Raw genomic sequence first — 21,148 nt, forward strand, 5'->3', positions numbered from 1 at the left:
ATGGAGAGCACTTAGTAAACATGCTGTAGTCATGTTTAAATTGGGTGTAGCCAGCAGCAACAAGCGAGGCAGCAAGCTTGGTGTTCCATTGCCTGCTTGCTTGCTTCAATCCATAGAGAGAGTGATCAAAGCGGCAAACCAAACTAGGTTCTGGAAGTTGTAACCCAGGGGGTGGCCTCATGTAAACTGTCTCATCTAAATCACCATGAAAAAAAGTTGTATTTACATCTAATTGATGTAAATGCCAGCCTTTAACAACAGCTATGGACATAACAATCCAAAAAGTATTCATCTTCACAACTGGGTTTAAGGTGTCTTTATAGTCTACACCTCGAGTTTAAGAGAACCCCTGTGCCACGAACCTTGCCTTATACCTTTCGACGCTGCCATCAGGATGAAGCTTGAGCTTAAACACCTATTTACAACCCACAGCTCTTTTACCAGCAGGAAGTTTAGTGAGTGTCCAAGTTTTATTGTTCTCCAAAGCAGAAAGTTCATTGAGAATAGCCTCCTTCTAATTAGGATCCACAATAGCTTCATCATAGTTTTTTGGTTCTGTATGCATGGATGCAACTAATGCAAATGCAAGTTTGACATAGGATGCAAAATCATTTTTAAAAGGTTCTGAGTAGGAGACAGGGGATTCATGTGAAGCAGCAAGCATGCAATGAAAATTTTTCAAATAGGAGGGAGACCTCCTCATTCTATCTGATCTCCTAAGTTCTTATACATTCTCATAGTATGATAAATGTGTGTAATTAAATTCCGATGCATCAGTATCTATGCCCTGGGGAATGATCTCAACATATGGTCCATGTAATTCAGCATTGTCATAATGATTATGCAATTGATTATTGAGACTAGACTCAAGTGTCATGTTCTGTGAAGTAATGCTATGATCAGATGAAATGCCTATATCGAATGGGTCAATAAATGTGTATGTAGATCTTTGTGGTGGTGTGAAATTTGTTTGAGGTTAGAATCAAGAGCAGCCAAGTAAAACGTTTGGTACGACAAAATATCCTCATAAAAAATCATATTTCTTGACACAAAAATTTCTCTATTTGACAAATCATAAAGTATGTAACCTTTTACACCTGATTTATGACCAATATGCACACACTTACGTGCTCTCTTATCAAGCTTTGTCCTATGAGCAGTGAGTGTGGAGGCATATGCCAAGCACCCAAGGACTCTCAAATAATCAATTTTTGGTAATTTGTTCTTTAAATTTTGATAAGGAGAGTGATTTTGTAACAAGGTGCTTGGAATCCTATTAATTATGTGGACTGCTTGTGCAGCTATATAATTCTAAAAACATCTTGGCATGGCTGAATGAAACATTAGAGCTCTAGTTACTTCAAGTATATGTTGATGTTTATGTTCTACAATATTATTTTGTTGAGGTGTCTCAACGCAAATTATTTGATGCAAGATTCCATTTTGAGTTGTAGAAAGAAGTTAGTTTAAACTCTGCATCATTATCTGTCCTAGTTTTCTTTACTTTGATATTAAACTGAGTGCTAACTAATTTCACATAATTTTGCACATGAGAAGAGGCTTCAGCCTTTGATTTCATAAAAAATAACTATGTAAATCTACTTTTGTCTTCTATTACAGTAAGAAAGTATTTATGTCCTCCTATAGAGGGAGTACCAAGTGGTCCCCACATATCTATATGCACAAGCTCAAACAAGTTTTCAGATTGTGATAAACTAGATGGAAAAGGAATTTTTTTTGGCAAAGTGACATGAGTCACATGGATTTACAGATCCTTTATTCACTAAACATGAGTAAAATTGCTACATTATTTTCATTTTTCTATTTGAAATGTGTCCTAATCTAAAATGCCATAATGCCTCTTCATTTCTCTTGTTGGAATCACAAGGAGAAACCAGAGCGGCCAGTGTTGATGTATTATTTGTGGATGCAGTGAATGCAGTTGTTGAAAGATTTTCGAATGCATACAGGCCTCTTCTTTGTTCAGCTACTTCAATCATCTTCTTGGAGAGTTGATCCTGTATCTCGCAATTAGAGTCATTAAAAATGAATCGACAATTAAGGTCTGATATCAATTTAGAGACTGAAATGAGGTTGAATTTAAAGTTTAGTATGTACAATGCATGAACTAAATGAAATTGGCTTGTAAATTGAATGGCTCCTGCTACGTTAGTAACAATTTTTGTTCCATCAAAAAAGTTGACGTATATAGACTTGATATGATATAACGTACTAAATGCACTAATAGAAAATGATACATGTTCATTGGCTCCTGAATCTATCATCCAAGAATTTAAGATTAAAAGTGTATAAAGATATAATAAATGTTATACTTTAACTTGATGGCATAGTTGTAAAAACCGGACCGGACCGGCAGGTTCGACCGGAAAATCGGTGAACCGGACCATATACCGGTCCGGTTTGGTATATTGACCGCTTAAGGAAATGAACTGGTCAAAACCGGTACGAACCGATCAAACCGGTCAAAATCGACACGGACCAGAACTGAACCGGTCCGGTCAACGGCTAACTTGCGTGCTGATGACGTCACGCTGACGTCAGCATGCGGTTGTTAAATTTGGTAAAATACATTTGCAGGGAGGAGTCGAACTTGGGTCTTCTGAATTGAAGACCAAGTTGACAACCACTGCGCTACCTGTTTATTTAGCATTGCTGATGCTTTTTATAATATATATTTCATTTTTTTATAACTAATACATATATATATATATATATACATGAAAATACTTAACTCAATATTTTTTAAATTAATTATTTTTTAATTGAAGTACAAATTAATTAATTTTAAAATAAAAAATAATAATGAATATAAAAATAAAATAAAAAGTATTTATTCTGAGAAAAAAATTAATTTATATAATTATTCAATTATACAAAAATATTTAGACTTTAAAATTATTCTTTGGATATAATTCATAGATTGTTATTCTTATTGTGTCTAATTAAGATACTATATAGTAGTATGAACTAATTATATGTCTATTTTTGTATTAATTATTTATAGAATTCAACTTAATTGTTCTTAAAATATTAGTAAAAATATGTATTTTTCAAAATTTAATTTTAAGTTTTTGACTATTTTTATTTTTTATTTATATAGTACCGAGTCAACCGGTTCAACCAGTGACCCACCGGTTCAACCAGTGACCCACCGGTTGAACCAATGACCCAGTGACCCAGTAATTTGACCGGTTCGATTACCGGTTCGATTCTGACAACTATGCTTGATGGTATTGTGATGACTTAATTACCAGTCATTATGAGTTGGTTGCTGTGAACTTTTTTTTTTTTAGAAGTGCTAATAATACTAATTTTTGAATTGTAAAAAATAAATTTTAAATCTATCACTATTTAATTCCTATAAAAGAGTAATTATTTTAGAAAAGTATTATAGTAATTATTTTTTTAATATAGTATTATAAAATTATATATATATATATAATTATTTTATATTTATGTTAATAGTGTATTAAAATTAAATTTATCTTTTAATGGATTTTGGTGTAGTAATAATATATAGTTGGATTGATTATTTCATATTAAAATTGGCTTCAAGTCCCATACTATTATATGTGTGTGTATTAATTTATTTCATTGAAAAATCCAAGTCATGTATGAACGTATGGAAGGGATGCATGATTTAATTTGACTTAAAATACGCTAGAGGAAGGGCTTGAACCTTCGACCTTGTGGTTAACAGCCACACGCTCTAACCAACTGAGCTACTCCAGCTTCTACAATTATGATTTAATTTACATTGATAACTTCTTTAATAGAGGGAAAAACCTACCAACGCCAATTTAATTCTTAATTTCTTAGATCCTTAGTCTTAGGAAATATTATTAACGAAAAAATCAAACAATTTTTTTAATAATATGATAAATGGCACAGTACTATTAATCCAACTAAACTTCATTCACGAAATAATTTCATTTAAGGATTGGAATCATTTATTTATCACCTATATACTTGTTTATATACCACCAATTGGACTATTAGGGACTTGTTAAAAAGTTATAAAATTAATCAATAATAAATGAAAATTTCAATAGATGCGCATGTTCAATTCTTATTGTTGAGACGTGTGATTTCAATCACATTTAGTAGTATGATTTTCCAAGTGACCAATAGATCAGTCGTCGTTTCGATATGGCAGTTTGCGATATGAAAGCTTCCGATGAACATCTGGATTCCAACTCATGTGAGAAATGATATTAATAAAGAATGATTTGGCATTCATAGAAATATTGCTGCCCCTATGTTACTACAGAACTGTTTAATTGTGCACTGATCCAAAAACTGGCATTTATGGCCAGCTAGAAAGTCCATTTGCATGCAATGTGGCTTTTTAGTTCTGATTCTCAATTTCCAACATGCGGATAATGGTTTTAGCCTTGCAAATCTCTCGAGTCTGGCATAGTACTAACTTTCCTTGGAAGCAGCTACGGCAGCTTTTGATCCATACTTGGCAAAAACATCACTTAGTACAGCCTTTTCCTTGATCTTTAACCTGTACCAGTGTGAATGGAATAAACATTTTAGAATGAAAAGCAAGCATGAGAATCATCATCTGATAAACGTGTGTAAAATGCACACAGATACTGAGATAATTACCTCTTTGCGGATCCAGGAACATCTAACTTTGGAACCTTCTTGCCTTTCTGTTTCGAAGCCCGCTTTTTCTTCTGCACGCTCTCTTGTCCAACTTCAGCAGATGAATTTGGTTCAGCTGTGGGGTTTCTGTCTATCTGCTCTAAGGAAAGTGAACCAATTTCGGAATTAATCTGCATTTCCACACTATCATCATCATCATCATCCATGAAAGCAGTGGCAGCATCCTGATCCTCTACAGAACCCTCTTCATCTTCTTCTTCTTCTACACTATCATCATAATCTGTCATGAAAGCTGTGGCAGCAACCTGATCCCCTACAGAACCCTCTTCTTTATCCTCTTCACTCTCATCATAATCTCCCTTGAACACAGTGGCAGAATCAGGTTCCTCTGCAGAAGTCTCTTCTTCTCCTTCTCTGTATATTTGATTGTCTGCTTCATCTGAAACATCCAAAGTGGTCCCATCCCAAGAACTAAGGGCAGAATCCTTCACGTTAGAAACCTCATTTGAGTCCTCTTCAACATCAGAGACCATGAGGAGTGGAGTAGTGTTAAGATTTGCACTTGATTTCGGAGAAACAGGAGAGGAAGAATGTGCATTTACAAATTCACATTTTATTGGCTTCTGAATCTTGCCAAAAGCAATACTTTGTCCAGAATATAGCTCTATAAACCTGAAGGAATGATCATTTGAGTAAAATATACTACCACAGGGAAAACAATTAAAATCACTGTGAGCCAGCAACACTTTCTGGCATTGATAATGGTACAAATAATCAACAACCATTATGACTAGATCCTTAATTCCAAGAAATACACATCTGAAATCATTCCACTTTACCCGAGTAAAAGAAATGAAGCTTGAATTTGTTAACCAAGAGAAGAAAACAATCTTTTAAAGTTTTACATATTTTCACTGTGATAAATAAAATAAGAGTTTCTAAAAGGGAAAAAACTCCATGCACTGTGTATAGACTAGAGTTCTAGAACACACCTACCTAACTGCATCTGCTTCACACTTGAAATCAACAAAAGCAAAACCCTTGCAGATAGGGTCCCGTGTCTTCTTGTTTCCAATAACTGCCGGGACGATATTCACTATGCCTGGAATCCCTTCAAATGCAGATTTCAGATCCCTATGAATGTTCTTCTTTTTCGGCAGGTTCACCAAGCGCACTCGACCACCAATCGGAACAACTTGAGCGTCTTCAAAATTTCATGACAACAGTAATAGTCAAATGCCAAATTGTAAACACCGCAGAAACAAGAAGTAAACAATGGCCAAAAACAATGGCCTGTTTCATCCAAAGGCCAAACACAAACAAACAAACAAACAACAACAACAACAACAACATATAAACCACACTAGACCACTAGCAATTTCCTTTGACCATTACCAAGTTCTTATATTCTTTTCAGGCTCCATAAAATATGCACTTCTGAATCAACAAAGATTAAAGAATTCAGGATAAGAAGAAAAAATTAAGAAAACATCAAAATTTGCTTAAAAGTTAAAACGAATGTATTATTTCACCAAACATAGTAACATGAAACACAAACAAGTGAACAATAGCACAAAAGCAATCACTCTGTGGAATAAAATTCAAACAGTTTTCAAATGTAACTAAACCTTTCTTCTTTTCTTCACTGTTTTTGGAGTTAACGACACCGCTCTTGAGCTTCTTCAAGTTAGCAGCTTGTGCTTCTCTGCTCTGACGCATTTCATCAAGCAGCTTGTCCTCAACGGAAGTATCATACACTTTCCCTTCACCGAACCCTCTGGGTTTGTGCTTGAACCACTTCCTCATCTTCTCAAACGGTATCATTCCCTCTTCATCACCACCTTCTTCGTCTTCGTCTTCATCACCATCGTCGTCGTAGTAGTACTCATTATCGCCACCCAAAACGACGTCGTCATCCTCAAAGTCTTCGTCATCGTCGTCGTAGTAATCGAATTTATCGTCGTTCGTTTTCGTGCCACGACGCCGTCGCCTCCTCGAAGATGTGGCAGGGGAGCGACGCACGGCGCGTAAACTCACGCGGGGTTGTCGGAACCGATGGAAGTGGAGATCGAAGCGCGAAAAGAGTGGGGAGACGATAGCCTGAGAGGCACGTGCGAGAGCGAAGGAATGGCACGTGCCGGTTCTCACTCGAACCGGCAAAAAATTGTAGGGGGCCGGAAGCAAAGCTGAACGGAGCATAGCTTCTTCCTTCTCCGATTTTCAGCTCCTCCGCCTTACTGCTTCAGTTTATCGTTACCCAAACAAAAAAGTGTAATTAATTTAACATTTTTAAATTACGTATATTATTATTGTTATTAAACTAAATTTGTAACGATTTAAAGGATGCTAACTAATTTTAGTCATTAATAGTTACAATTGAACAACAGAACAGAACAAGGGAGAACAGGTTCGGAGACTGAAGCACAGGTTTATATTGAAATGAAATGGGAATTTTATTTGTTTCAACATCCATATCCATTATCCATAAGAAGCTAATTATGTGGATTAGCAACAATCGGTAAACAAATTGATATAAGTATCAAGTATGTATTGATAAAAGAAGGCAGAGGCAAATCTGAAATAAAATGCTTATCAGCTTCAAAGAAACTTGGATTAGTCACCGACAAAATTGTATTGATGCAAATAACAGTCAAAGGAATCAACAATATGGATCTGTCTAGGCCTGAAAATTGTATATATTGTACCAAGTCACTAATAAATGAAAAGAAACCAAAGCAAGAAAAAAACAATTAGTCTTTAATTAAATATGCTTCACCCTGCATAACCAGCATTCATGTCCATTACCATTTTGATGCAACAAACATTTCTTCCAAAATTATAACGCGCGCAAGTTCAATTATTCATATTGAATAACAACTTAGACTTTTTTTAATTGACTATAGTTGGTAAATTAGGTGGCTGTTTTCATAAACCACATTTACCAACATGGACTGGAGTAGTGAGTCATTTATATGATGATGCAATAACAATGAGTTGGAACCAACTAAACTAAAATGCAAACTCTGACTCAAATTAAGGAAGAGTACTTATTAAAAAGAAGAAGCGGAGGCGAAGAATTGAAAGCAGGGCCACTAACCTGGGTTCCGTGCTGAGAAGCCAGCGAAGATCAAAACGACGTGCCGAGCTACCTGGGGAAGAGGAAGATGAAAACGACGTGCCAGCGAAGATGAAAACGACACGGGGAAGAGGAAGCAGCGGCGGCGCTGAGGACCTGGGGACGGCGGCGGCGATGAAGGGCTAGGGTTTTCCTTGGCTTCAGAGGTCTCCACTCTCCAGGGAGTGCACGAATGGTTCTGCTTTTGTTTTCTGTTTTTTTTTTCAAATAAACAAAACGGCGTCGTTTTATTCGAACCGGCCAATTGCTGATCTGATTCAACCGGCCGGTTCGACGGTTTTCAAACGATTTTCTCTCCAACGGTAATAAGTATTGAACCGGACCGTTTTTATTGCATTCAGACATGTTTAATTTGTTCAAACTTAAAAGTATGAATGAAAGATTGATGGAGTAGCTATTAACAATAATGAATTCAGCGAGTTCATCTTCATGACATTTCATCATAATTATACATCACACAAAGAAAAAGATGACTACATAACACCCAATTCTTGGATTTTTGAACTATTTACTATATATTATAAATTGCATGATAAATGATCATACCATAAATATATATTTTTTATGGAAATTTTTGCAAAAATAATAAAATATTTGTAACCAACTATATCACTTTTCTTTTTGGGTCAGGAACTATATCACTTTAAAAGGTGTTAGGATAATTATTGGTGGTTTGAGAGGGGGGGGGGGAGGGGTGCTAGATTAATTTGGGCCATATGTTATGCTCAATAGTATGGTTTTTGGTACAAGCCCATATATATTTTGCAGTTTTTATTTTCACCCTAATTATTCTAGGTGCGTATGCACGACCAAAAATGAAAATTCTAGGTGCATATGCCAAAAACAAAAAAAACAAAAAAAACAAGTGCATTGCTGACTTGAAATGACTTTATTATTAAATTAAATAGTTCCAATTTTTTCTGAATAACATTTCCTAATCTTTAATACCAAAAAAAAAAAAATTCCCTTATCTTTCAATTTCATATGAAGAGTTTAAATAAAAAGAACTTGAGTTTAAATAGTCGTCCCTGTTGAGTTAATAACTTTGATGGTAACCATTAGATTAAATTTGAATGGATAATAAGTAAACTAAAGCCATTATTTATTCTAGTGTATACTAACTCATCACCATTTTATTTCTTAAATGCATGAATAATAATAATAATAATAATAATAAATATGTGAATAACTAAGCTGATAACTGATAAGTATCTTATGTTCTATTTAAGATAGGTCTTGGTGGAAGTAGATAACCAAGTGTAATATATTTTTTTGAAATATCTACATTTTGAAAAAGGAATAAAATTTTAAATTTGTCAATAAATTATTTTATGAATAATTTATTTCTAAAAATTACATTTTAAAACATCACACAAATATGGGAGTAATATATTTTTATGAACAATTTTAATAAATAAATTAAAACTTTTTAAACAATTTCCACTAAGAATCTAGACAAGTGCACTTAAAAAAACTGCAATAATGAACTGATAATAGTGATTGTAGAAAAGAGAATATTTAAAAAATTTTACGTCGAATTCTTGCCCTGAAAATCATAAGAGACTTCTTTTCTGGTCCTCGGACTTTGAAGAAAATAAACAAAAATCCAAACAATATAAGTTTCTAATTTTGTCAAAACATTTATTATTTCAAAAATTAAATTGATATGTAAAAATGACTAAATACTTTTACTATATTCTTCACGTAAAATTATAATATTATATCATAAAATTATTTATTCTAAAAGCTAAATAGATAATGATTCATAAATAATTATATATTCAAAATAAAGTATAATATGATAAATAATATTAAAACCTTGCCCAAAAAAAAAATAATATTAAACATTACATACTGATGAGTTTGGATTTTTAAATTCCTTGAACAACGAGCCATCCCAACTATGCTTAAAACATTTATTTTTTCTCTTAATTAATGCTTTCCATGAATTGAGGTTCTAATTCGAGTTGCAATCTGAAACAAAGGCTTAACACGCGGAGATATAACAGGGCAAGCTACAAAAATTTATTATCAGTTGCACTTTATTCAACTACGATTAATTGATTATCACTAAGAATACATATTATGAGTCTTTTATTTTAGGACAATTTTTTTAAATAAATAAAATGGACATCAATTTTATCTGATTACACATTTTATAAAACAAAGACATAAATGTAATTTTTTATGAATCTATAAAAACCGTTACTGGCAGTAGCGGATTAGGAGAGAACGTAAACCGCTACTAGCAGTTTGCGGTTTACGTGCATTGGGAGGTGAACAGAAACTGCTACACGACAATGATTTCTGCAAAACGTTTTTTGACATAAATCGCTGGATGTTGAACGTAAATCAGTAGCGGTTTACGTTGAATGTGTTACTAATGTCCAATTGCCCGCTCCAAGAATGTCTAGTATGTCAAGAGCTTTTCAATTTGAAATGTGCGCTTTATTACACTCAAGTTTTTCTCATAAATCAAATATTCACGCTTCTATTTGAAATACCGCTCTTCATTTTAGACGTTAATAACGTCCATTTTGTGAAAAAGATAGGCTCACAGACATTACTCTTGGATGACGCCTTTTGAGTTGGGCGTTACCAACGTCAAACTTTCTTTACATACTTTGCTTATTTCTTGAATAATATGTATTGCTTGCATGCTTCATTAAGTGGCGTTTATAACGCCTTCAACATGCATGCTTCATTCTTTAATTCATGCTATTAACATACATATAAGCTTCATGAATTAACCTTAGTGCATGCATGTTTTTTGCATTATTTCATTATTAATTAATAGCACATGCATGCATATTTTAATCATTAATTCACTAATGATGCATGCAAAGGCATTAAACATACATGAAAGAAACTTGAGCGTTACCACAATGAAGCGCCCATTTCAAATTGAAAGTTCTTGACATACTAGACACTCTTGGAGTTGGGCACTTGGACATTGGTAACACACTTAACGTTACGTTCAACATCCAATACACATAAGCTACAGCCGCTCAAACAACATTCTATAGAAACCACTGCTGCTTATAGCGGTTTCTGTTCACCTCCGAATACACATAAACTGCGGCTACCAATAACAGTTTACATTCTTCCCTAATCCGCGATTTCTATAGATTCATAAAAAAATGCATTTGCGTCTTTATTTTTAAAAATGTATAATCAAGTAAAATTGATCTCTATTTTATTTATTTAAAAAAATTACCTTTTATTTTAAAAACTCTTTTCTTATTTTTTTTTGAATTCGAAACTAATTCATTACACTTGTTTCTCAACAAAAGATATATCATATTATTAATTAAGCAATAATAATTAAATTTAATTTGCAACAAGCATTCTAAAAAATAAGTTGTGATTAGAGAAGTTAATCACAATAATAATTAACACAAAAAATACTCAAGATAATACATACATAATTGTTAATAACTAATGAATCACTTTCACATGAAAATCATTATTCCAAACATTTAAATTAGAGAAATACACTAATAATTATCTATCTAACACGTATTTTTAGCTCACACAAAAATTTGATTTGGGCTTGAATTTTTCTTCTTGTCTTATGGTAAATTTTTATCTTTTGAATAATAATGATCAAATTCTGATATCAGATTATAAAATTACGAGACACATTAATAATTACTAGCGGTTCAACAGGCATTACGTGTCTATTCAGCTGTTTTTCTATTATTTTTAAGAAATTAATTTTATTTTTTGTTAATATATCTGTCACATGAGTAAATACGTGGAGTAACTTGTTAGAGTAGTTAGTAGATGAATTAGTTGTAAATAATAATTAGTTAAGAAGCTAATTGTTGTTATTTTTAATAAGAAAAATCAAATTCAATCAAATGAGTCTTTGAGATTGTGAGAGAACTTTCATTGCTCTCTGGTCACAATTCCCATCCTGTGAAGTTCTTCCATTCTCTTTCTGAATGCTTCACCACGTCAACATGGTGCGGTAAGTGTAGAAGGAAGAAATCAGTGAGGAATTGAACTTCAAAAAGGATGAATCGATAGAAACTTTATTGAATTTCACTACTGTAGTTTTTCCCCTTTCTTTTCTGCTAGATTTTTCCTTCTCTTTTCTGAATCTTCTCTCATTCTTCGTCTATTTTCTTTCTCTTCTACTATTTTCTTCTCTTCCTTTAAGACTCAAACAATAGAGACTAATGAGATATGTGTTGTCTGAACAAGATTCAAGATTTAGGTAACCATTTTCGATTAGCGAGTCTTGGGAAGAAGATTACACAATTGATTGCGAATTCAAGCGTTAGTCACAACTGGCATCAGAAGCAAATCCAACAATCGATCTGTAAATGCTGACAAGTCTTCTAAGTCATCTAAATCAGATACAGTTGAATTCAAATAGGAACCAGCAGAATTCAGCATTAGATCTGGCAAGTCCGTATTTCTTGCATCCTGGAGAAAGTTTAGGAACAGCCCTAATACCTATTGCATTAGAGCACAACAATTATCAAGTTTGGGAGAGAGCAATGTGGAGAGCCTTGAGAGGAAAGAACAAGATCAGGTTCATAGATGGTTCACCTCAGCGATCAACAGAAGAAGATCCACTGTTTGATGCGTGGGAAAGATGCAACACATTCGTGGTTTCTTGGATCAATCACTCATTAAGTCTTAACATAGCTAAAAGTGTCATTTGGATCAACTCGGCGGAAGAACTATGGAGAGAACTGACACAGTTGCCAAGAAGACATGTACAAGATTGCTGAGCTAGAAGAAGAGATGTATCCTAGCCAGCAAGGAGAACTATCTGTGACAGATTATTACACGCAATTGAAAACAATCTGGGAAGAATTAGAGAACTTTCGCCCTGTACCAAATTGTTCAAGATGCATTGATAGGTGCACTTGCGAGCTAAGTATCATGAGAAATTATAAAGAAAAATCCCAAGTGGTAAGGTTCTTGATAGGATTAAGTGATCAATTCGCCACTGTGAGATCACAATTCATGATGATGAATCCCATGCCAAAGTTAGAATCTGTGTTTGCCTCCGATTTACAATAAGAAAGACAATTAAACATGCCTGAAACTTTGGACAGCAATGCACTGATGGTGAATGCAAGAAGCAGTAGTGCGAATTCGAGAAGTGAGGTCAATATTGAAAATATGAGAGGCAGAGGTAGAGGGGGAAGAGGTCAAAAACAGTGTACCTACTGTGAAAAGTTAGGCCACTTAATTGATGTATGTTACAAGAAGCATGGATATCCTCCCAATCTCAAGAACAATCAAAGCTCATTTAACAACATAGTTGCTGAAGATGATGATGAAGACAACAACATGCAAGTGCAGTCCCAGAGAGAGATGGATGATAGGTCTGAGCCTCATTTTACTTTAGAGCAGAGGTAAGCATTGCTTGCTCTCCTGCAAAACCAAGAATATCAGCCAAGGCATAACATCAATCAGATTAGCACCACTCCTCTCCCGTCCAACAAAGGTATATCCTACATTATGTCCCTCTCTGTTTTTAGCCTTGTAGCTTACTCACACAAATCCTTCCACAGAATTTATAAAATTAACTTTGTGATCATTAACATGCCTGATGGAACTAGAACAATTACAACACTAACAGAAAATGTCATTTTTCATAACAATTTACAACTGTTTAATGTGTTTTACATTCCAACTTTTAAATTCAATTTGATATCGGTTTCAAAATTAACTCTGGATTCTGAATATCAACTGATTTTTTATGAAAATTGTTGTGCAATCTAAGAAAAAAAACATTGAAGACAGTTTGTGTAGTTGAACAGTAGAGAAATGGATTGTATGCATTTGAAAATCTTCAACCTGTTGCAGCTACATCAAATTCAGCATGCATCAATACACACACATCACATTCATCATATCCTGACCATTCTGCATTGTGGCATCTTAGGTTAGGGCATTTTCCGAATCATAGAATAAAGGTGATGCAAAAGGCGTACACTGATTTACAATTTTCTAGTTGTAATAAGCCATGTGACTCTTGTCACTATGCAAAACAAAAAAGAATTTTCTTTGTACCAAGAATTACATAAAGTAAGAACAGATTTGATGTTATGCATATTGACATTTGGGGTCCAATAAATACTATATCAATTTCTAGTTTTAAGTACTTCTTAACGATAGTAGAAGATAAAAGTAGATTCACTTGGATTTATTTCATGAAAGGAAAAAGTGAAGCTGCTGAATTAGTTAAAAGTTTTGTCAAATTAATTGAAACCCAATTCGGTATCACTATCAAGAAGATTAGAATGGACAATGGACCTGAATTCAAACTTAATGCTTTATATGCACTAAATGGAATCATACATCAAACATCATGCGTCGAAATGCCTCAACAAAATGGAATAATTGAGATGAAACATCAGCATATTCTAGAAATAACAAGAGCATTAATGTTTCACTCCAACTTACCCAAAAATTTTTGGAATTATGCTGTGGCACATTCATTTCAATTGATGAATAGAATTTCCAGTAGTATTTTAAAAAATGTCTCACCATATTAATTATTATATGATAAACAGTCGGATATTTCATATCTAATAATCTTTGGATGTTTGGTGTATGCATCTACACTAGTGAATCATAGAAGCAAATTGGATAAAAGGGCCAGAAAGTGTGTCTATCTTGGTATAAAGGAAAGAGTTAAAGGATATTTACTGTAAGACCTTGGAAATAGAGATATCTTCATTTCAAGGAACACCATTTTTTATGAATTCGTTTTACCTTTTACAATACAGGAAACTGTACAAAATGAGAAAGGTGAGATTGAAACACACCCAGATTTTTGCATACATGATTTGCATACATTTGACAATTCTTTGTGCATTGAAATTCAACAATCATACACACAACTAGGATTACAACAGCAAACTGCATCTAGGTCCCAATTCTTAGATCATGCCCCATCAGTATCCTCTCATACTAATATTCCTATTCCATTACACACTCCCATTATGCAACCCTTAAGAAGGTCCACTAGGGAGACAAGAAAACCAGCATACCTTGCTGATTTTCAATGCATGATTACTTCATCAGCTCTATTAGCTACACCAGATTTCAGCACAACTCATTCTTCACAATGTCTTCATGAAAATTTTTTTGAACATCAGTTTGACATTATTCATGATTTAAAACAAAATTTCTTTGAACATTCCACTCTGCTATTGTTTGAATCCTCCATACTAGATTCTGCTTTACCACTCATTCCATTATGTCCATCCTCCATTGTATTTGTCAATCAAGCCACCTTTCAGCCAAAACACACTGAACCCAAATGCTATGCTGAAGTTGTCACTGATCCAAAATGGCAAGAAGCAAACAATGTAGAGTTAAATGCTCTAAAAGAAAATAAGACTTTGACTCTAACACCTCTTTCATTTAGAAAAAGGATTGTAGGCTGCAGATGGGTGTTTAAATTGAAGCTCAATGCTAATGGAATGGTGGAACGCCACAAGGCCATATTAGTGGCACAGGACTTCACCCAGACGACTGGGGTAGACTATCTTAAAATATTTAGCCAGTTATGAAGATGACAAACCTTCAAATCTTACTTGCCATTGCAGCGGTCAAAGGCTGGTTCGTGCATCAATTAGATGTCAACACGGCCTTTTTACATGGGAATCTTGTTGAAGAGGTCTATATGAAGCCTCCTCTTGGACTGTTCTTCTCTGGCCCGGGACTGGTATGCAAGTTAGATCGTTCTCTTTATGGCTTAAAACAAGCCAGCAGGCAGTGGAACACTAAACTCACTTCCACTCTTCTCTCGATTGGTTACTGTTAGTCTCGAAGTGACCATAGCCTTTTCACCAAATCTACAAAATCTGGTTTCACATTTATACTAGTATATGTTGATGACCTAATTGTTTCAAGGGATGACATGGCAGAGATCAGCTTCATCAAACAGTATTTGCATCTTTTGTTTAAGATCAAAGACATTGGTGAACTTAAGTTCTTTCTTGGCTTGGAGGTGATTCGAAGCAAGAGGAGAATCATGGTGAATCAAAAGAAATATTGCCTCGATTTCTTGAAGGATTATAACCTACTAAATGCCAAGCCAGCAGCAACACTTATGGACTACACCATCAAATTGACCAAGAATTCAGGAAATCCATTGCAGTCTAATACAAAATATAAGAAGCTGATTGGAAAACTGATTTATTTGACTAATACTAGGCCAGAAATTGGATATACTGTTGGAAGACTAAAGTCAATTCCTGGATTGTCCCACAAACATACTCTTTGAAGCAGCATTGAGAGTTTTGAGATACTTAAGAAGAACACCAACCAAAGGGCTGATGTTTGCAGCTAACACAGATTTAACACCCACTAATTTTTCGGACAGCGATTGGGGCACTTGTTCAGATACAAAGAGATCAACCTCAGGCTACTGCTTTTTCATTGGCACTTCAATTGTGTCCTGAAAAAGTAAGAAACAAAGTACAGTCGCCAATTTTTCATGTGAGGCTGAATATAGAGCTCTAGCAATGGCTACACAGGAGGCACAGTGGATCACTTATGTGCTGCAAGATCTGAGAATAAGGTTGAAAGACCAATTGAAATATACTCTGATAGCCAATCTGCATTGTATATTGTCTCTATTTCCGTATTCCATAAGAGAACCAAACATATAGAGATGGATTGTCACATTATGAGAGACAAATGGCAAGAGTAAGTCACAAAATTACTACCCATCTCCACCCACAATCAAGTGGCAGACACATTGACAAAAGAATTGGCTCCTAATCAGTTTTAGCAATGTTTGAGCAAGCTGAGAATGATGAAGAGCATCAATTCTAGCTTGAGAGGGGTGCCACATGAATAAACACATGGAGTAACTTGTTACAGTAGTTAGTAGTTGATTTAGTTGTAAATAATAGTTAGTTAGGAGGCTAATTATTGTTATTTTTAATAGTTGCAACCAGTTGTAAAAATAAGTCAAGAAAAACCCAATTCAATCAAATGAGTCTTTTAGATTGTGAGAGAACTTTCATTGCTCTCCTCTGGTCATAATTTCCATCCTATGAAGTTTTTCCATTCTCTTCCTGAATATTTCACCACTTTAATAATATCATTCACTCTTTAAATTTATTAGATAAATATTTTTTTATTTTAATATTAACGTGACCTTATTTATATCATATTTTATTAAAATTAAAATTACTATAAAATTTTTTAAAATGTTAAATTATAAAAGCACACAATAAAGAGGTATATATATTATCAGAAAAAACATAATTCAAAAAATAATGATAATAATATTATCCTGATTCAAAAAGAGTATATATAAATTAAAATATATGTTAGTTATTTAGAAAAGATAATTTTAATTAAATGTCATGAATATTCATATTTGTCTTCATTTTTTAAGCGGTAGGCCGAAATATGAATCTGAATCTAAAGAAGTCTTCATTTTTCAAAAAATAGTGAAAAAACAAAATAAATGAGAATGCTTATTTTTTTGTTTTTAAATATTAAACTATAAAAATAATTAATAAACAAAATAGAAAAATATAAAAATTGTGTACCTAAAGAAAATCCTTCGTAATTCATCATATATCTCCTGAGTAAACACCCAACTCGGTCCTTGTCCATTTTCATGAAGGACAAAATGATCCCTGTCAAAAAAAAGGACACTTCGACCCTCAACCTTTTTATTTTGGGACAATACGATCTCTCTGTTAAAAAAATTATTTAAATAATAATAAAAATTGATTTTGTGTGAGTTTTATTTGTATTTTGTGGGAGTTTTAAACCTCCACAAACTATTAATAAGTTTGTTTTTGAAAAATTCCTTCACCAATGGTGGTTAAGTGAAGAAAAACTATCAATGAAAATGATGCCACAAAAAAATAGTAATTGTAGTACAAATACTTTTTAAAAGAAAAAATAACATCGAATAAGAAATGAAAAAAGAGAACTTTAATATTGATAATATTGGTATTAGTAATGATGACGGTAGAGGAGATAATAATGATGATAAATCAATAAAAATAATAAAAGTAGGAGTCATAATAATGAGGATGAAGATGGTAGTGATAGTAGTGGTAGTAATTAGCTATATTATTGAAAATAATTTTGTGAATGTTTAAAATCCCCCACAAAATACAAATAAAAACTCCACAAAACCAATTTTTATTATTATTTAAATAATTTTTTTAACAAGGGATCGTATTGTCCCAAAATAAAAAGGTTGAGGGTCGAAGTGTCCCTTTTTTTGGACAGGAATCGCTTTGTCCTTCGTGAAAATGGACAAGGACCGAATTGGATGTTTACTCTACATCTCCTTATCAATAACTTATTGAGTCTTAAAAAGCTATCACATCTATTGACCATAAAAAATAACTATATAAATGATTCAAGATTATTCAATTAAATTGATTCCTTATTATAAGGACGTTCAGGTTAAAAACTGGTTATGCAGCTTTCTGGGTATTCTGCATTTATCTAGTATGATGCATGTCTATTCCTAACGCAGGTCATGAGCTCATGTGTCGGTTGCCAATCCGCTCTCGACATTATCCGGGCACAAGTCCTAGATATGGCTTTTCAGATGCATACAGTGTGCTTATAAATCGTACGGTTAGGCCGCATACAGTGTGACTTTCCAAATCAATAAGCGTACATCTGGAAAACGGTTCTCATTGTGTGGGCGTCCCCATTTACATTTGGCACTAAGGCCCAAACAATGTCACATCTGCTCTCCTGTGGTAGTCATTCCATTAATTAATATATTTCTTTAATCTTTGTTCTCTGCTTTTCTATGTCAGAGATCTTTTTAGTTAATATATTCTTTAATCTTTGTTCTCTGCTCTCCTGTGATAGAGATTCCTTTAATTATCTTTCTTTCATTTACTTTTCGTTCTTCTTCTTCTTTTCTTTCTTATCAAACCGAACTCAAATCATTTTTATTTAAAACTAACACCATTTTTTATAACCTTTTCCAAACCTCCGAAACCACTTCACTTACAACAAGTTCTTCTTTCATACAAAAAATCAGTTCTTACTTACTCATGATTTTTACAAATCGACTTCAAAACCATTTCAGATTTAAACTTCTTTAAAAAACTAAAAGAATAATTTATTAAGTAAATCTCACGGCAGGATCTCGAGACTTTAGGGAGGATGTCAATCAAATTCGTTCTTTAAAATTAACAAACTCTTTAAATCATAATTCCTTAAAATGTAGTTCTTTAATCAAACTCAAAACATAAGTCTTTCTTAGTAAATCAAACCCAAACGTACATCTTTCCTTAATAAATCAAAAACTAACAAATACAATTTCTCAAGTTCAACCTTTTTTCTAAAATATAATTAAAAAAATAATAATAATAACATTAAATTGATTCAAAAAGAGTATATATAAACCAAAATACATGTTAGTTATTTACAAAAGATAATTTTTATTTAAATGTCATGGATATTCATATTTGCCATCATCTTTTTTAAATAGTAGGCCAAAATATGAATCTAAATATGAAGAGGCCTTATTTTTTTATAAATAATAGAAAAATATAATAAATGAGAATGCTTATTTTTTTTTGTTTTAAATATCAAACTATAAGAATAATTAATAAAAAATAGGAGGTATAAAAATTATGTATCTAAAAAAAATCTTTCGTACTTCATCATACATCTCCTTATCAATAATTTATTGAGTCTAGAAAAACTGTCAGATTTATTGACCATAAAAATAACTATATAAATTATTCAATAAAAAATTATGTGTAACAAAATCAAAATAAAAAATTAAAAACATTATTTACAAATTAACTATTTATAAACGTTATTAAGTTTGATTATTTATTTTTAATAGTATTTAATTTAAAGTCGAGATAAAAATTTATATTCAAAGCACTCTCTATCTTTATGCATAATTTCAATTGTTAAAAAATATTTTATTTTTCTTTTTAATTTTTATTTACTTTTCAAAATTATTAATTTATATTTTTATTATATCCCCTTACTATTGTTAAAAAATATTTTATTTTTCTTTTTAATTTTTATTTACTTTTCAAAATTATTAATTTATATTTCAAACACTATTCTTTCTCTTACTATTATTCTCTATACACATACATGTTATTGTCTCATCGCCATTATTATTATTATATTACCTTGTTCTCCTTTTTCGATTTTTCCTTCTCCTTCCCCTTCTCTTCAAATTAATTATCACCAAGTCTTAATATTGCAACTTTTAATATTGTATCACTTTGATTTATAACCATCTATCCTGTTAACTTTTATGAGTTGTTGAAATTTTGTTAGAAAAAGTAAGACATAAAGTATTTAAAATTTTTATCCAAATTATCAAATTAACTTTTAGAATGTATAAAATTTATAAATTTAAATTAAATAAGATATTAAACAAATTTATTATGTTGTTATTATGTGTAACAAAATTAAAACAAAAATTTAAAAATATTATTTACAAATTAATTATTTATAAACGTTATTAATTTTAATTATTTATTTTTAATAGTATTTAATTTAAGGTGGGGATAAAAATTTATATTCAAAGCACTCTTTATCTTCATGCATAATTTTAATTGATAAAAAATATTTTATTTTTATTTTTAATTTTTTAAATTTTCTTTAATTTTATTATTTTTCAAAACTATTTGTTTATATTTTTTATTTTTTATTATTTTTTACCAACCATAATTAATTATCACCAAGTATTTATGTTACATCTTTTATATGTTAATCAAATAATCAGTCCCATATGTCAAACAAATAATATTATAGAAGTCAAAATAAATTATGTTTTTGTAATATAATTCATTTATTTTAGTTTAAGTTAAAAATAAATATTAATGTACTCAAATTTTAAATATAATTCTCTATATAATTAATAACCAGTCCCATATGTCAAACAAATGATATTATAGAAGTCAAAATAAATTATGTTTTTGTAATATAATTCATTTATTTTAGTTTAATTTAAAAATAAATATTAATATACTCAATTTTTAAATATAATTATCTATATAATTAATAATTTAAAAATTAAAAAAATAATTTATCCCATATGAAATAATTTAAAAAGAAAAAAATGAATTTAATAAAATATTAGACTTTTCCAATTCATCATTGACAGGTATAGATTCACAAAAATAAAAAATACATATAAGATAAAAAGAAATTAGTTCTTCATTGATAAGAAAAAAAAGACATAGCACTATTTTTGTACGTGAAATATTAGGGACAAATTAAAAAAGTAAAAAAATGATGAAAATATTAATTGGGTAAGTAAATTAAAGAAAAAATATAGATGAAAGTTATACATTAAACTTAATAACGGCAGTAAAATTAAATGAAATTTGTAGTGATGGATACGATGCAATCGAGTTGAAGGTA

The 21,148-nt window shown here is 31.9% G+C and overlaps 2 protein-coding genes and 1 non-coding gene across 4 annotated transcripts; 1 reads left to right on the plus strand and 2 right to left on the minus strand.

The window, feature by feature from the left end:
- Positions 1-3,679: 3,679 nt before the first annotated feature.
- TRNAN-GUU (transfer RNA asparagine (anticodon GUU)) lies at positions 3,680-3,753 on the minus strand. Its single transcript has one exon. It is a non-coding gene; the product is annotated as a tRNA-Asn (tRNA).
- A 454-nt stretch (positions 3,754-4,207) lies between these two features.
- LOC112797618 (uncharacterized) lies at positions 4,208-8,090 on the minus strand. Of its 2 annotated transcripts, none has more exons than XM_025840653.3 (5): positions 7,733-8,090; positions 6,264-6,872; positions 5,632-5,839; positions 4,636-5,307; positions 4,208-4,531 (listed from the first exon to the last, which is right to left on the minus strand). In XM_025840653.3, exons 2-5 carry the CDS (start codon positions 6,832-6,834, stop codon positions 4,444-4,446), a joined length of 1,539 nt encoding a protein of 512 aa, XP_025696438.1. In that variant the 5' UTR covers positions 6,835-6,872; positions 7,733-8,090; the 3' UTR covers positions 4,208-4,443. The 2 variants fall into 2 exon arrangements, with proteins under 2 accessions (XP_025696438.1, XP_025696446.1); XM_025840661.3 differs by having other exon boundaries at positions 6,264-6,875; positions 7,733-7,969.
- Positions 8,091-12,102: 4,012 nt separating this feature from the next.
- LOC140179724 (uncharacterized) lies at positions 12,103-12,516 on the plus strand. The gene has a single exon (XM_072219409.1). It carries the CDS (start codon positions 12,103-12,105, stop codon positions 12,514-12,516), a length of 414 nt encoding a protein of 137 aa, XP_072075510.1.
- The last annotated feature ends 8,632 nt before the right edge of the window (positions 12,517-21,148 follow it).

Source organism: Arachis hypogaea, chromosome 1 (genome assembly GCF_003086295.3).
Source record: "Arachis hypogaea cultivar Tifrunner chromosome 1, arahy.Tifrunner.gnm2.J5K5, whole genome shotgun sequence".
NCBI classification, from domain to species: domain Eukaryota; kingdom Viridiplantae; phylum Streptophyta; class Magnoliopsida; order Fabales; family Fabaceae; genus Arachis; species Arachis hypogaea.

Excerpts from the sequence above, each read along its gene's own strand:
- LOC112797618 (XM_025840653.3), bottom strand. The coding sequence starts at position 6,834 with ATGCTCCGTTCAGCTTTGCTTCCGGCCCCCTACAATTTTTTGCCGGTT. Across the intron at positions 5,840-6,263 it reads CAGTGAAGAAAAGAAGAAAG|ACGCTCAAGTTGTTCCGATT; the intron begins GTTTAGTTACAT and ends GAAATTTTGAAG. Across the intron at positions 5,308-5,631 it reads TGTGAAGCAGATGCAGTTAG|GTTTATAGAGCTATATTCTG; the intron begins GTAGGTGTGTTC and ends TCATTCCTTCAG.
- LOC140179724 (XM_072219409.1), top strand. The coding sequence starts at position 12,103 with ATGCTGACAAGTCTTCTAAGTCATCTAAATCAGATACAGTTGAATTCA.